Below are 16,165 nucleotides of genomic sequence, written 5' to 3'. Positions count from 1 at the left end.
CCTGTTTGCTTCAGTGCATGGCAGCCGGCCGCCATCTTGGCTGACAGTTAATTTGCATAAGGATATGCTGATTAGCCAATGGGAAGGGTAGCGGTCGTACGCTAATTACCATGTTTCTCTTTTATTAGTGTAGATCCATTATTACCCTTTGAATTTCCCCCCATCTTATCCTGTAAGTGACTCAAAGTATCTTTTTGATATACATAGAAAAACCCTAAGTTTCCCATTAGTCTGGAATCAAGAATTTAGAAGTTGAGCGTGTAATTCTTTGTTTCTATCGCCTTTTCAGGTTCTACAAGTCTCTTACTATTTCTGTGAACTCTTTGATATCTTTCCAATAAATTCCTTTTCTAACCAGAGTTAGTTTCTTGTGCTTGCAACTAAGAACTTAGTCAGTTAAAGACATTAGTATTAAGAGATGGATGTAGAAAACAGAACCACATGAACTTGTGAAAATAATAAATGGTTTTAGGTGAGTTGGAGGTAACTCAGGTTTCATTAATTTTCAAAATACTAATGAATTTTCAAAATGTCCTTCAAACTTTAAAGATAGTGACAATAGATTCTCCACATACTCAGTGAGAACTTTGTTCTAGTGAACATAGGTAATAATGTAGTGATTTTGAAAATGAATTAGCATTTTGAAAATTAATGAGACCTGAGTCTTCAACTGTTTTCATTTTTGGTACAAACAAAAGAAACCAGCTCGCCTGGCCAGCGTGGCTCAGTGGTTGAGCGTGGATCTATGAACCAGGAGCTCAAGGTTCAATTCCTGGTCAGGGCACATGCCGGGTTGCAGGCTCCATCCCCAGTGTGGGGCATGCAGGAAGCAGCTGATCAGTGATTCTCTCTAAACATTGATGTTTCTATCTCTCTCTCCCTCTCCTTTCCTCTCTGAAATCAATTTAAAAAAAGAAAGAAAGAAAGAAAGAAAAAGAAACCAGCTTGGGTTGGAAAAGGAATTTATTAGAAGGGTATTGAAGGACTCACAGAAACAATTAAGAGTCTTGATTGTCCTGAGGAAGTCATGGGTAGGAACCAAGGCAAATCTGGAGAGGCAAGAGCAAGAAGTCCAGCCATCATCTGTTTATCAGGATAAGTTTGGTCATAATGCCAACAATTCTTACTGCTACCTTTCAGGACAGCATTGCCACCAGACACTGATAGGCCACTACTGTCACTAGAAACCATTCTAGCTGCCATGAATAAATTCTAAGCACTTCTTTGTCTTTGTGTCATTCTCTTCACAATCAGAGTCTTGAGTAGAAGCAGAGTCTAAGTCATACAGTGTGCTGGCTACTGGACTTTCATAGAATGAGAGAGGTCTTCTATAAAGAGAGTCCAGGCATTATGTAGGGGGCTGGCCATTTCTATAATGGGAGTGATAGTCCTTTAACCCATTTACATGCAATGTGGAAGTCATTCTTTCCAATTTGTATGCCTTTTCTTTCTTTTTTCTTGCTTAATGGCATTCACTAGGACCTCCAATACCATGTTTAATAGTGCTGGTGAGAGTGAACACCCTTGTCTTCTTCCTAATCCAGAGGAAAGTTAATTTAGTCTTTCCCCACTGAGTTTGGCATTAGCTGTAATTGAGGATGTTCTTCTTCATTACTCATTTGCTGAGAGTTTTGATCATGGATAGATTTCATCAAATGCTGTTTCTGCATCTTTTGAGAGGATTGTATATGTTTTCCTCATTATTTGCTAATATGACTAATTATGTTGATTGACTTTTAATGTTGGACAAATCTTGAATTATGTGGTCATGATGTATTATGCTTTTTATATATTACTGAATTCTGTTTGCTAATATTTTATCAGAATTTTAAGTCTGTGGGATTTAAAATTTAAAAGCTTGCTCAAAATTTAAAAAGTTATTCATGACGGATATTGATCTAATGTATTCTTTGTCTGATTTTGGCATTGAGGTAATGCTAACTTCATGAAACTAGTTGGAAAGTATTTTGTTTTGTTCTATATTTGAAAGCTTGTGTGGAATTGGTATTAATTTTTTCTTAAATACTTGGTAGCATTCATCAGTAAAGCCATTTGGGCCTGGAGTTTTCTTTGTAAGAAGGTTTTAAATAGGTATAGGAATATTTAGATATGGGTTTCTGCTTGAATAATCTTACAGTTTGTGTCTTTCATGGAGTTGATCCATTTCATCCAAGATGTTGAATTTATTGGGTTAAAATCATTCATAATTTTTTCCTATACTTTTAATGCTTGTAGGATCTGTAATGATGTTCCCTCTCTCATTCCTGATATTGGCAACTTGTGTCTTTCTTTATTTTTCTTGGTCAGCCTCACCAGAAACTTATCTATTTCATTCTCTTTTCAAAGAATCAGATTTTAGTTTATTGTTTTTCTTTCCCAATTTTCTATCCATTGATTCTTCTTTCTTATTTCTTTCTTTCTGCTTACCTGGGTTCTAATTTGCTTTTCTTTTTTTCATGTTTTTAAGGTAGAAGCTTAGAAATTGATTTGACACATTTCTTCTTTTTTAAATTGAGCCCTCCTCTGAGCCTCGGTGTGCTGTTATTTTTCCTTCTAGTTGAAGAGTCTCTCCTCAGCCAGCCTTCCTGTGGTTCTGGGTGATGTCCGTTCCGTCTTTTAGTTGTATTTTTGAAGTGGTTGTTTGCGGCAGCAGTCTCCGGTGTTTACCTATGCCGCCATCTTGGTCTCTCCCATTTCTTCTTTTTTAAAATGAGCACTTAATGCTGTAAAATTTCCTGAAAGCACTGTTTTAGCTGTTTTTCATAAATATTGATGTTGTGTTCTAGTCAGTTAAAATTCTCCCCCCCCCTTTAACCCATAGTTTTTAAATTTCCAAATATTTGTGGATCTTCCAGTTAGCTTTCTGTTATTTTTTTACTTTGTATTTTTGCTATCTTTGGCTTTTTGATGTGCTTTCTGGGAGATCACCATCTAGATGTGAGGAAAAGACACTGATCTGAGCCTACATTGTACGTAAGGAATTCACAGGCTACCTGGAGCCTATGCTGGTGGGCAGGTGCATGTGTCCACTGTGGGCTTCTCTCTCTTGGCTGGCGTGTGAGAAATGGGGCCAGCCTTGCTGCCACCACTGCAGTGTTCCAGTAGCAAGGCTGAAAATGGGAATTTGTTGGAAGTCTATATATGAGGCAGTCACATCCTCCACCCCTTCCACCACTGTGCACCTAAGGACTCTGGCGGCCAGGCATCTACCCTTACATTAGAAATGGTATCTTCTTCTAAGAAATTGAATTATCCCAGAAAAGACTCTAATGGCAGATCTAAATTCCTTGCAGGAAGAGCTGAGAGTGGATTCCTAGATCACTCTGGTAGACCTGCAAAACAGAAGTAGCCATCTTTGGTCTCCAGAACCCTTTACAAAGGCAGCTGCTTCATATATTGCATTTCCTGTTGGATATCTGTATTTAACATGTAACTTGTGGTCTATATGTGGTATGCCAATATATATGAGAATGGGAGCTTTCAGTTTTGACATATGTATAGGTGACCCACAGATAAAGAGTGAGATCGGCCCCCTGAAGGTGGAACCCTACTCATAATGTCAGAACTATCCCATTAAATGCAATCTTACTTTTAATAGACCAGTACCCTCAAATGTGAATAGCATTTTGCCTGGTGACTGGATTACAGATAAATTTCATCTCAGTGCATTTCTGTATTTTCTAAATTCTATGAACATATATTACTTTTGTGTTGAGATAAAATACTTTAAAATATTAAGGTAAAATTTGTAGAATTGTGAAATATAAACATTGAATCTAATCTAGTGAGCATGACTTAAGGTATAGGGACTGTGAAACTAATGATTTAACAACAAACTGGGTTGATCAGAATTGTCTCTGAAGGTAAACAAGAGAAAAAATTGACAGAAGCTTTTAACAATATCAGTTTGACTTCTCCATTAAAAACAATTGCTGGAGTCCAAAGGAAAGCTGTCTGGCTCTACTCCCTAGGACAGAATTCCTGAAGAAAGTTAACATTACATAGTAGTCATGGCTTTAACAGGCCACGTATATCATTGTCTCTTCTGCTTGGCCCCTCATTCACTGGTGAGGGTGTTCCTACTAGGGGAAGGGCAAGGGATTTTGAAGACTTTCCTACTTGGGTCAGTTTTAGAGAGGAAATGGGTACCTGTCTTCCCTTTACTCACTAACACACTTGTTTCTCTCTGTCTTGTCCACAGGCAGCTGGCTAAGAGTCTTGGGCAGGCTGGTGAAATTGAGCCTGAAACAGAAGGAATACTAACAGAGTATGGTGTGGATTTCTCTGATTTCTCTTCAGAAGTTTTAGAATGTCTTCCTCAAGACCTGCCCTGGACAATACCACCAGAGGAATTCAGCAAGAGAAGAGATTTAAGGTAAATACCTGAAGCTCTTTAAGAAAAACATGTTTCTACCTTTTTGCTTTCTAACTTAACTTTCCTAGGAGCTGGGCTCAGATGTTTCCATCTTCCATCCACATTCAAGTTCAGTTCAGTTGACAATTAAATGCTCTGTACCAGAGGTTGTCAGATTGTGGTCCACCAGCTAAATCTAGCCCACTGCCTGTTTATGTACAGCCCATGAGCTAAGAATGATTTTATATTTTTAAATCATTAGAAAAATCAAAACAAGAATAATCTTTTATGATTATTATGTGAAATTCAAATTTCAGCATCCATAAAGTTGCATTGGAACACAACCATGCTTGTTCAGTTACGCATTGTCTCTGGGTGTATTTTTACACTACAATAGCAGAGTTGAATAACTATAACAGAGACCTATGGCCTGCAAAGCCTAATAGATTTGTTCTCTGGCCCTTTATAGAAAAAGCGTGCTGTCCCTGCTCTAGATCATCCAGATTTCAAAGGGTCCAGTTGCCACCTTGCTTTCTCATTGCTCTGCCCCATAAGTCTGGTCGAATAAAGACAGTGTTATCTGGTTAGAAGTGCCTTCCTTTAAATGGGCCTCTTCAGGCACAGAGCAAAGGATTCAAGACTCTGTGCTTGGAGCTTCATTTTAAAGCTTTACTTTTAGGTCTGGAATTTGTTGGAAAGTACTTTTGTGGTATTTTTATAACAACATCTTCTTTGAAGATGTTTCTTCATTGTGGGATGTTAGTTCTTTTCTGATATTTCTCTTTAGAATTTGGTTTCAGTACTGGCATTCATTTTGGATGCCACATGGAGATAGTTAGAACCAAGAAACTTTTCATACAACCCACTGAGGCTGTGGAAGGTTTTTTGCTAAGGTCATCCCATGTCAGAGTCTTTTCCACCACACTTGCTCACTTCATGCAGCTGAACTTATGATACCTTTAGCTCTTGGTGCCCATTCTTCCACCTACTTTGAGAATCCTTCTTCTGTGCCCCCTTTTGCTATTGTATCTTTTAGGAATTTACTACCTTTTTTCCTTTTCTTGCTGAAATTAGGTAAGGAAAAGATGACAGTATGTCCCTTTTCCTACTTGTTAGTAGCTCTGGTGGAACACATTATTTTTGAAGTCCGTTAACTGAAGTTGCTGTCCTGGCTTTCAGCAGTAACCGCTATTCGTGGAACTCCTGCTGTCCTATTATCTCATCTCAGGAGCTTTGAGATCTTGGGCCCATAGCCTTGCTCTCTCTGAACCTTTGTTTACTCAGCTACAAATTGTGGGGATTATTTTCTGAGATTTTTTTTAAATCTAGGAATCTATAAAAAATTTTAATAGATTTTTTAATAGATAGGTCAGAATGAATGGCTGAACTTTATTGTTTGAAATATAAATTACTATAGCCATTCTGTAGCCATTTAAAACATCAACGTTTTAAAAGTACTCCACTTCTAGGAATCCTACTCAGGAAGTATAGAAGTATACATGTTCATTATTGTAAAGGTAATGCTGCCAATGACTATCAATGAAGGATGGTTAAATAACCTATGTCATGTCAGTAAGATAGCATTCCCTACAGCTGTAAAAAAGGCGCTAAATCCATATGCACTGTCCTAAAACAATGGCTGTTACAGATTGTGAAGGAAAAGAAGCAATTCAGAACAATATGAATGAGTCTATTTTTTATATAGTTAAATAATACAAAAACTCTATAAATGTATATGCCTCCATATATGTATACACATAAAAGTATATATACAGTAAAAATTCCTGGAAGGAAATCCAGACTTTTTTCTATGGTTATTGACAGTGATTGGCATGTGCAAACTCAGTAGAGTAGTAGGAGGTAGGGAGGCAATATTTTACTTTTCATTTTATAAATTTTTCTATTATTTAAATTATTTTAAAATAACTTTTATAACTATTAAAAATTATAAATTAGACTATCAGAAAAGAGAAGTGCTCAATCATTTCTAGTCTTACTCCTAGCCTATCCTATATAATAAAAGGCTAATATGCAAATTGTCCCCTCGGGAGTTTGACCGAGAGACGTGGAGTTCCATCGCTCGCTATGACATGCGCTGACCACCAGTGGGTGGCACGGAACATGGCGGGTGACCAGCAGCGTTGGTGGTGGGGCGCTGAGGGAGCAAGGGAAGGAGGAGGTGGGGAGGCGGGGAGACGGTAAACCTGATTGGCTCTGATTGCCCGGCCAGACCTAGGGACCCTACCTGTGCATGAATTTCATGCACTGGGCCTCTAGTAGATAAGTAATAAGGCACTTCAATAGTCATAGAGCCCAGTGTTGCTCTCAGTTCCCTCTCATGTCTCCAACTCGCCTTTTTCTTCGGTCCCCATTGCCTCTGGTAGACCACAGAATAGGAGGCCTTGCTCTGCCTAAAGCCTCTGTTAAAATATACCAATGTGTCCTGCAAAGGGCTTTAAAGATACAAGGGGCTTATAGAATGTTGTCTGCTGTTAGCATAGTAACAGGGATTATTTTACTTTATTTTTTAAATCACTTTAACCTCCTGTAACCCAGGTATGTGCCCTTGACTGGGAATTGAACCTGCAACACTTGGGTGGGTGGGCAATGCTCTAACTACTGAGCAATGCCAGCTAGGGCTAGATACGAGTAGGTTTATAGTTTATACACTTAGATTATTTAAGGCTCCCAAACTGTATAACAATAGAAACATTTAAAGATATCCATTTAAAAAATTTTATCTTTAACACTTGAGTTTTTTGTTTTATTTTGTTTAAAAAGAAATAACTTTTTTTCCTCATTGTTAAAATGTCAACTTTACCTTGAAGGGACAGATTAAGTGTGTTTAATTTTGTCTAAGTATCCAAACACTTTTTCTCTGCCTATTATCTCTAGGATTATGTTTCTAAAATTCAAATCTGATCTTTTTTCTTTTTTTACTCCTTTGACCTAAAATCTTTCAACTGCTTTTTGATGTTATAAAGTAGTAATCTCTAAACTTTGTTGAACATACATTCCAATAATGTATGTCTCTTTATTGTAAAATTACAAATGTACTTACTACTTTACTAATTTATTATGTGCATTGTAAATTTACATAAAAGTAGAAAAATGAGAATGAAATAAATTTTAAAATATTTTCATTGTAAAGGTATAAAAAAACTTCATATTAATAATTTTTCTTTTGATGAAAGTAATGTGATTAAATATTCTTTTTTAAAAATTTTGCTTTAACAACTTATGATATGGGTATGCAAAGGTCTAATTATAGGTTCTGTAAATTTTGGTACTTGGTTTTGCTTTTAATGGTTATCATAACTGAAAAAGATACCCGAATTTACTAAATTATAGTATTCATTTTTCATCCTATTCACTGATTATATTCAGATTCATTTTGTAATCCAGCTAATAAATTTCCATCTTTCATTGTCAGTTCTTGTGGACTAATTGAAAGGTGCTGCATTTTTTGATTAAAAAAAATGTGTTCTTAATCCTGGATTATTCTTTAGTTGGCATCTTTAAAAACTAGTTAGAAAATTCTGCTAGGATATTTAAGTGTATAGGTATAAGTAATTGGTTTTTTTTTTCTTTCTGTTTTTGTTAATTCTCACCCAAGGATATTTTTTTCATTTATTTTTGGAGAGAATGGGAGGGTAGAGAGAGAGACAGCAATGTGAGAGAGACACATCGATTGGTTGCTTCCCACATGCACCTCAGCCAGGGCTGGGGATCAAACCTGTAACCCAGGTATGTGCCCTTGACTGGGAATTGAACCTGCAATACTTGGGTGGGTGGGCAATGCTCTAACCACTGAGCAATGCCAGCTAGGGCTAGATACGAGTAGTTTTATAGTTTATACACTTAGATCAATTAAGGATCCCAAACTGTATAACAATAGAAACATTTAATGATATCCATTTTTAAAATTTTATCTTTAACACTTGAGTTTTTGTTTTATTTTGTTTAAAAAGAAATAACTTTTTTCCTCATTGTTAAAATGTCAACTTTACCTTGAAGGGACAGATTAAGTGTGCTTAATTTTGTCTAAGTATCTGCTTGGTAGCATGTGATTGACTAGTCATTGTTTTGAAATCATAATGTGACTGATTATGAATTCCTATTAGGAGAAGATAGGTCAACTCTGCTATTTTCCTGGTGTTGGTAGTATTAGTGTTATTATTAGTTTAGTGTTATCTTTAATCTGTGGATCTTTGCAATAATCATTTTTAGCCACTTTTCTATTTTGTGAAGATTAGTTTAGCTAAAATTAGATAATTTCTGTAAATACCCACTCATGGCTGAAAGCATAGAATCTAATGGGATTGCCAATGTCATCGCCTTGGTGTTCTGGAGTGCTGACTTTCATCTGTACACCTCATCACCTCACCCACACACCTTGTGAGGACACCAGGTGGTTATGTTGTCATGGTTAAGTTTTTATTTTTTTACAATAAAAAACAAAGAGAGAGAAAAAACAAAGAGAAGTCCATAGTATGCTGAAGTATTTGGATCTGATTACCTTTCCCTTTTCTTTGACTGGTTTTGTAATAGATTTATTCAGTTTTTAAACTAACAAATATTTACAGTAGAGCGGGGAATCAACAGTGAACAAATACAGGTCTGGTCTCTGTTCTCATGGAACCTCAGTCATAGCAGAAGAGCATGAGTCAAATGTGTTAAACAGGCCCTAGCCAGTTTGGCTCAGTGGAGGAGGTCCTCAAACTTTTTAAACAGGGGGCCAGTTCACTGTCCCTCAGACATTCCACACATGCGCACTGCGGGCCCGGGATGAGTCGGCTGCTAAGCAGGACAGGCAGTGGCGGCAAAAACACCTGGCGGGCCATAGTTTGAGGACCCCTGGTTAGAGTGTTGGCCCGCAGACTGTTGCAGGCTCAATCTGCGCCCACAGGAGGCAACCAATCGATGTGTATCTCTCCATTGATGTTTCTCTCTCTGTATCTCTCCCTCCCTTCTACTCTCTCTAAAAATCAATGGAAAAATTATACTCAGGTGAGGATTAACCAAAAAAAAAAAAAGTAAATAAGTGTCTTAAACAGTAGTCAAATATAGATTTGTAATGGAGGAGAGAGGTACTTGATACAGGGATTTATAGTACTATGATTTCTTTTGCTCAGAGGTTCAGAACCTTCACAAAGTTTTTATGAATATTAATTTCCCCAGGAATGTCAAGAGAACTAGGAATGAGTTCCAGTGCATGCTAAAAAATATGTGCTATGAATAAATTAATACATAGTCCATAAATTCCTAAATAAAACCTTCTGTGTCTTCCCTTTTCTTCTTTCTTCTCTCCTGTATACATTTATTTACATATATTATTATATATGTGTATATATCATATATGCCAAGTAGTAAATTAGTCACTGGAAGTACATAGACAAGTAAGACCCAGCCTTTATTCTTCAAGACTGTACTGTTTCTTAGGGATACAGATTTATACTCAGATAAATTACAGCAGAGTATGTCAAGTGCTATAATGTCTGTGTGAGCAAGCTGCTAAGGTCACTCATTGGTGCTTGAGCTGAGATCTGAGAAATGAGCAGGCACAGAGAGAACTAGAGGGACTAAAGTAGCCTTCATTTTCTTGATAAGCTATGGCTGCAGAAAAGGTGACATGTTCCCCAAGATTCCCAGGTCCTTCTGTAACAGGGTTCACAACTCCTATGGTTTTGATAGCTTCTTGACCCCCTCTGCTGGGCCACCCTGCCATGGAGCCGGCAGTGTTACTCTGGCTCTAACTATGTAAGGACTTCAACATACCCGTTTAGGTTTGGTATTTGAACAATTATATTTGGAACAGAAAAGTTCCATCAATCTTTAAACCTCATAATCCAATTATGTCAGTAAAATTCCAGTTTTTTAGTCCAATGGAATTGGGGTAATATTTTGCAAACTGAAGTTGAGAGAAATAGTGTTTATTTTGAAAAGAAAAATGGTTGGTTAGCAATTTTCAAGAAGTAAGGCTGGTGTGAACTGCTAGGGGCGATCTGGCCCTTCTGATTGGGAGCACCGTTTTTTTCAGACCTGCAGAATCCCTGTTTACCTGGCCTAGGCCTGCAGCTCTCTTTAGCAGGGCATCTGAGGTTAAAAAAAAAAAAAAGCAACACCAAGACTGCAAGCCTTTGGAGATCTGGAGGAGAATCTATCCAAGGAAACTGCTTAAAGGGGGTTGCACCAGAAGCCCAAGAAACCCCAAGGTTATTTCTGAGACTGGCTCCAGTTATTTCCAATTTCATTGATATTGTTTTGTTTCCTTTGTTGCTAAACGAATAGGAAACCAAAGCTTAAAAGCTCAATTGAAGTGGAAAATGAAAACCTAAATATTGGAGGGGAAAATACCACGCTAAACTGATTTTTATGTTTTTCCTATAGTTAGTAATATTGCAGAAGCTTGGGTCACATCACTTTTTAGTAAAACTATGAGTTTCATTGAAGTGGAGGTGGTTTCTATAGTATTTCACAGGAGAACTTGTGGATATCTATTTCTTTACTATTTCCTCAATAAAAAGGAAGCCCAGTGACCTCCACCGGACCATTACAAATGTGAAACTTGGCACTTAAAATTGCTTGCTCTAAATTTTCCAATTGCTTTCTTTTTTTTCCATTTAATGTCGTTCTGCCAACTAGTGATTTTATTATTATAAACAGGACATTGTATTCACTTTTAAGAAGAAATATGAAGCTGGAGGTAAAATTACAAACTGTAGCTTCTCAGCTGCCAAAATAGAAAACAATGAGCTAAAAATACTGAGCACAGAAAGGGTGTTGTGGTAAGAAATATTGAAATATCTTCAAGATGGAACTGTTCCCAATAGACAGAAATTTCCTCTCACTCCAGGTAAAACCAACCTTGAAATAGCAACTTGAAAGCAACCCTTTCAGGTCAACCCTTTTTGTGGGAAAACTTTCAAACACAACTAACATTAAGTGACTAATAATCTTGCTGTTTATCAGGAAGTCCAATGTGATTAAATTGCCATTAGAAAAGGTTCTCCTGGTAAGGGAGTGTGGCAGCATAGAAGGGGCACTAGAAGTTAGTCCTCCCTCTCCCAGGGACTACTTGAGTAACTCTGGGCAAATCAGTTAAACTGGGAAAGACAGAGAGAACAATTTCATCTTTTGTAAAATGGATTAGTTGACCAGGTAAGGATTCCCAAAAAGTGTTGATAGACCACAGGTTCTTTTGGTATTAAGGTAATAGGTATTAAGGAGAAAAGGGGGTCTATAGCCAAGTATTTTTTAGAAATCAGTGGGTTAGTAGATTTCTTAGAACTTTTTCTCATAGATAATCTCATGGAAGTGTAGTGTTCCTTAGAATACACATTGAAATTGCTAAACTAAATATTTCAAAATGTACTAGTTCTAATAGTTTTTTGTGGATGCCTTAGGATTTTTTATATTTAGATTATCATCTGCAAATAGAGACAGTGTTATTCCTTCTTTTCAATCTGAATGCCTATTTATTTCCTTTTCTTATCCAATTGCTCTGGCTAGAACCTCTAGTACAGTGTTAAATAGGAGTAGCAGCGGTGGACCTCCTTGTGTTGTTCTTGATATTGGGGGGAAACTATTCAGTCTTACAACATTAATTATAATGTGAGCTGTGGGGATTTTTAAGAATGCTTTCTATCAAGTGAAGGCAATTCCTTATATTTCTAGCTTTTTGAGTGTTTTTCTCATGAATATTACTAGATTTTGTGAAGTGGTTTATCTATGTGATTTTTGTTCTCGATTAATATAATATATTTCATTGATTGGCTTTTATATGTTGAACCAACCTTGCATTCCTGTGTTAAATCTTACTTGATCATGATGTGTAATCCTTTTTATGTCACTAGATTTGGCTTGCTAGTGTTCTGTTGGGGATTTTTGCATCTGTATTTCTAAGGGATCATGTCTGTAATTTTCTTTTGATAGCTTTGTTTGGTTTTTATTTGAGGATTATGCTGGACCCATAGAATGAGTTTTAGAAGAGTTTGTGAAGAATTGGTGTTAATTCTTCTTTAAATGTTAGGTAGAATTTACCAGTGTAGTCATCTGGCCCTGTGCTTTTCTTTATGGAAAAATTTTTAATTATTAACTTAATTTTTTTTACATGTTATAGGTCTATTGAAATTTTCTGTTTCTTCTTAAATCAGTTTCAGAAGTTTGTAATCTTTCTATAACTTTGTTCTTTTTATTGGTTAACTAATTCATGGTTTTTCTTTCTGTGGTTTCAGTTACCCATCGTCAACTGTGGCCTGAAAATATTAAATGGATAATTCCAGAAATAAATAATTAAAAAGTTTTAAATTGCACACCATTCTGAGTAGTGTGATGAAATCTCAGGCCATCCAACCAGAGATGTGAATCATCCCTTTGTCCAGCATGCCCATGCTGTATATGCTACCTGCCTGTTAGTCCCTTAGTAGCCATCTCAGTTATCAGATCAAATGCTGTGGTATCACAGTGCTTGTGTTCAAGTAACCCTTATTTTACTTAATGGCCCTGATCATAGGAGTAGTGAGTTAGATGTGCAAAATACACCATTTGGATGTGCCAAATACACAATACGGATATGCCAAAGAGAAGACATAAAGTGCTTCCTTTAAATGAAAATCAAAGTTCTCAACTTAATAAGGGAAGAAAATAAATGTTTGCTGAGGTTGCTAAGATCCACAGTAAGAACGATTCTTCTATTTGAGAAATTGTAAAGAAGGAAAAAATTTGTGCTATTTTGCAAAGAAAGAGATATCCATATTCACAAAGCTTTTATTATAGTACTAGAGGCCCGGCACACGAAATTCATGCGCAGATACAGTCCCTAGGCCTGGCCTGCAATCAGGGCCATCTTCCCCAGCTGCCCGCAGCGGCCCTGCACCCTGCCGCAATCCACCCCCAGTTCCCCACTTGCCATCGGGTGATTGGTGCCTGACGGCTGGGGGAAGGGACCAAGAGGTGGTCAGTGCACCTCATAGTGACTGGTCCAGTGGTTGTTCTGGTCGTTCTGCCATTAGGGTCAATTTGCATATTACCCTTTTATTATTATAGTATGTTGTACTTGTTCTATTTTATTATTGTCATTAACCTCATATGATGCCCAATTTATATATTAAACTTTATAATAAGTATGTATGTATAGAAAAAGGTATATATTTAGGGTTCAGTAATATTCACACTTTCAGGCATCCACTGTGGGTCTTAGAATGTATCCTCTGTGGATAAAGGGCTATGGCTGTAATTTGAGTCTTCTCTCTTTTCTCTTGGTCAGTCTAACTAAAGGTTTGTCAATGTTGATCTTTTCACATAGCCAAATTTTGGATTTATTTTATCTCCTGTTTTTCTATTATCTCTCTCATTTATTTTTGTTTCAAACTTTTTTATTTCCTTTTTCTGCTTGCTTGAGTTTAGTTTTGCTCTTCTTTTGCTAGTTTCTTAATTTGGAAGGTTATGTTATTGAGTTCAGATCTCTCTACTTTTTTGTATAGGTATTTACAACTATAAATTTACCTCCAAGCACTGCTTTGGTTGCATCCCAAATGTTTTGGTAGGTTGTGTTTTTGTTTTCATTCATTTAAAATATTTTATAATTTCCCTGTGATTTCTTCTTTGACTCATTGATTATTTAGAAGTGTCTTAATTTCCATATATTTATGAATTTCCCAAGTTCCCTTTTGTTATTATTTTCTATTTTAATTCCATTTGGAGAGCATACTTTGTATGATTTCAGTCTTTTGAGATTTATTGAAACTTGTTTTATGGCCTAGAGAATGTACCATGTGCACTTGAAAAAAATATGTGTTCTATTGTCGCTAGATGGGATGTTCTGTAGATATCTGTTAGAATGACTTGGTTGATATATTTTTCAAGTCTTTAGTTTCCTTGTTGATCTTCTAGTAGTTTTTTTCTGTGTTGAAAGTTGGGTATTGAAGTCTTCAATTATTATGTTTTCATTGTCTGTTTCTCCTTTTAAATCAACAAGCTTTTGCTTCATTTGGTGGCTCTGTTTTTTAGGTGCAAATATGTTTATAATGTCTTCTAGGTGGATTGATCCTATTATCATTATAAATTATCCTTCTTTGTCTTTATAACACTTTTAATCTTGAAATCTATTTTTCTATTTAGCGTCTATAGCTTTTTTATTACTGTTTGCATGATATATTTATATTATAAAGATATATCTATTCATTGTAAATAATATAACATGGAAACTCTGAAAAATCAGATCACTTTCTCAAAGTTGGTTGTTGTCACAGTTTGTTTTTGCTGCTGTTTGTGACTTTCATGAATGAATTCTGTAGTCTGTATTCTTCGTTGTGTGAAGTTTCTGCTTGACCAGCTTTGTGATCACCTAATGAATGGACAGAGATTTTCTTAAATGCTTAGGATCAATAGTCTCTCAGCCTTTGCTGAAGGCCTGTGTGCATGTGTTGGGGTATACCTTCAATGCTCAGACATGCACTTTCTAACTCTGCCTTATTCTTTGCTTCATGCCTGGTCAGAGTTTCAATGTCAGCCAGTGGTGAACACTTCACTCTTACCTGATTTTTAGGGGGAGGGGAGGATGGGGATGAGGGGCATGTGCACAGCCCTGTGGATGTGTGTGGCTGTCTCCATCCCCAGGAATATATCAGGCCTTTTCAAAGCTCTCTATGACATCTTAATCTCCAACTTTAACTTTTAACTGTTTTGGTTAGCTTTTTGTTTGCCCAACTGTATCACCACCTCAAAAATCTGTGATGTTAAATAATTACTGGTTGTTTTTTTCTGTTGTTGTTTTTTTTTACAAACACCCCTAGGTCTATAAGGTTGTTTGCACTGAGCAAGGTGTGAGTCATGTCAAATTAATGTGAATGGGGGTTTTCAGGGAAGTGCCAAGCAGGTCAAATAATGTCAATTCCTCTGGATTGCTGTTTTTGGTGAGTTTCTAAATCTGTTCTGCCCCATCCAGTGGCTGCTAAGCTGCTATTTTTCACCAATATTAGAAGGCTGTTTGTTTTCAAGGCTATTACAGAGCTTGGGAGAGAGACATAAAGCAATAAAAACCTTACAAAGCTCTCTGTTCTTATTGAGATTAAGCCATTTCTCTTGAATAAATGTACATCAGATTGTTACAAGCCTTTAGTTAATGTCCAGAGTTATGAAAAGGTTGATTTTGACAATTCTATGTGTTATCAATGCTTATGTGGAGTAGTGGCTTTTCAGAGATCCATACTCTCTCTCTGCCAGTCCCACTGATGTAACTCTCAAGTCTCTTCACCTTTTAATAATTATGTTGGAGATAAAATAAGACAACTTGCAGCAGAAAGTTTTGAGAAAGAAATAAGCCTCTCGTTGAAGATAATGGAGAGAGGGAAAGGAAGATATAATTTAAAAATAAAAGCCAGGAGAAGTAAATAATTGTACAGGCAAATTTTTCTTAAGATAAGAAATGTTGGATACCTTGGCTCTCATCCTATATAATCTACACTAATAAAAGAGAAACATGGTAATTAGCGTACGACCGCTACCCTTTTCATTGGCTAATCAGTGAGTATATGCAAATTAACTGTCAGCCAAGATGGCGGCCGGCAGCCAGGCACGGAAGCGAGCACGAGGCTTGCTTGCTGCAGACTCCAACGTTCCCCGCCACACTTGCCGGCCTCTCATCTGCAACTCTAAGCAACTATATACTATGTTGCAAATAAGAAGCTAAACAAAACCCCAGAAAAGGGCTTCCATTCAGCCGGGCTCGGACCGCAACATTGTATCTATGTTTTCAGCAGCAAGGCCTCAGAGCTAAAGCTGGCCCAGAATAAAAAAAAAAAAGAGAGA

General features: G+C 36.8%; 1 protein-coding gene across 3 annotated transcripts in view; it reads left to right on the top strand.

Moving 5' to 3' along the window:
- Positions 1-16,165, top strand: part of DIS3L2 (DIS3 like 3'-5' exoribonuclease 2) — a 303,483-nt gene that overhangs the window by 137,487 nt on the left and 149,831 nt on the right. For all 3 annotated transcript variants that reach the window (XM_005882957.2, XM_014530601.1, XM_014530602.1), the window contains one exon: positions 4,202-4,375. In XM_005882957.2, the coding sequence (XP_005883019.1) occupies positions 4,202-4,375 (174 nt within the window). The remainder of the gene's footprint in view (positions 1-4,201; positions 4,376-16,165) is intronic.

Source organism: Myotis brandtii, unplaced genomic scaffold (assembly GCF_000412655.1).
Source record: "Myotis brandtii unplaced genomic scaffold, ASM41265v1 scaffold744, whole genome shotgun sequence".
Classification (NCBI taxonomy): Eukaryota; Metazoa; Chordata; class Mammalia; order Chiroptera; family Vespertilionidae; genus Myotis; species Myotis brandtii.
This window is presented reverse-complemented; position numbering and strand designations above follow the sequence as displayed.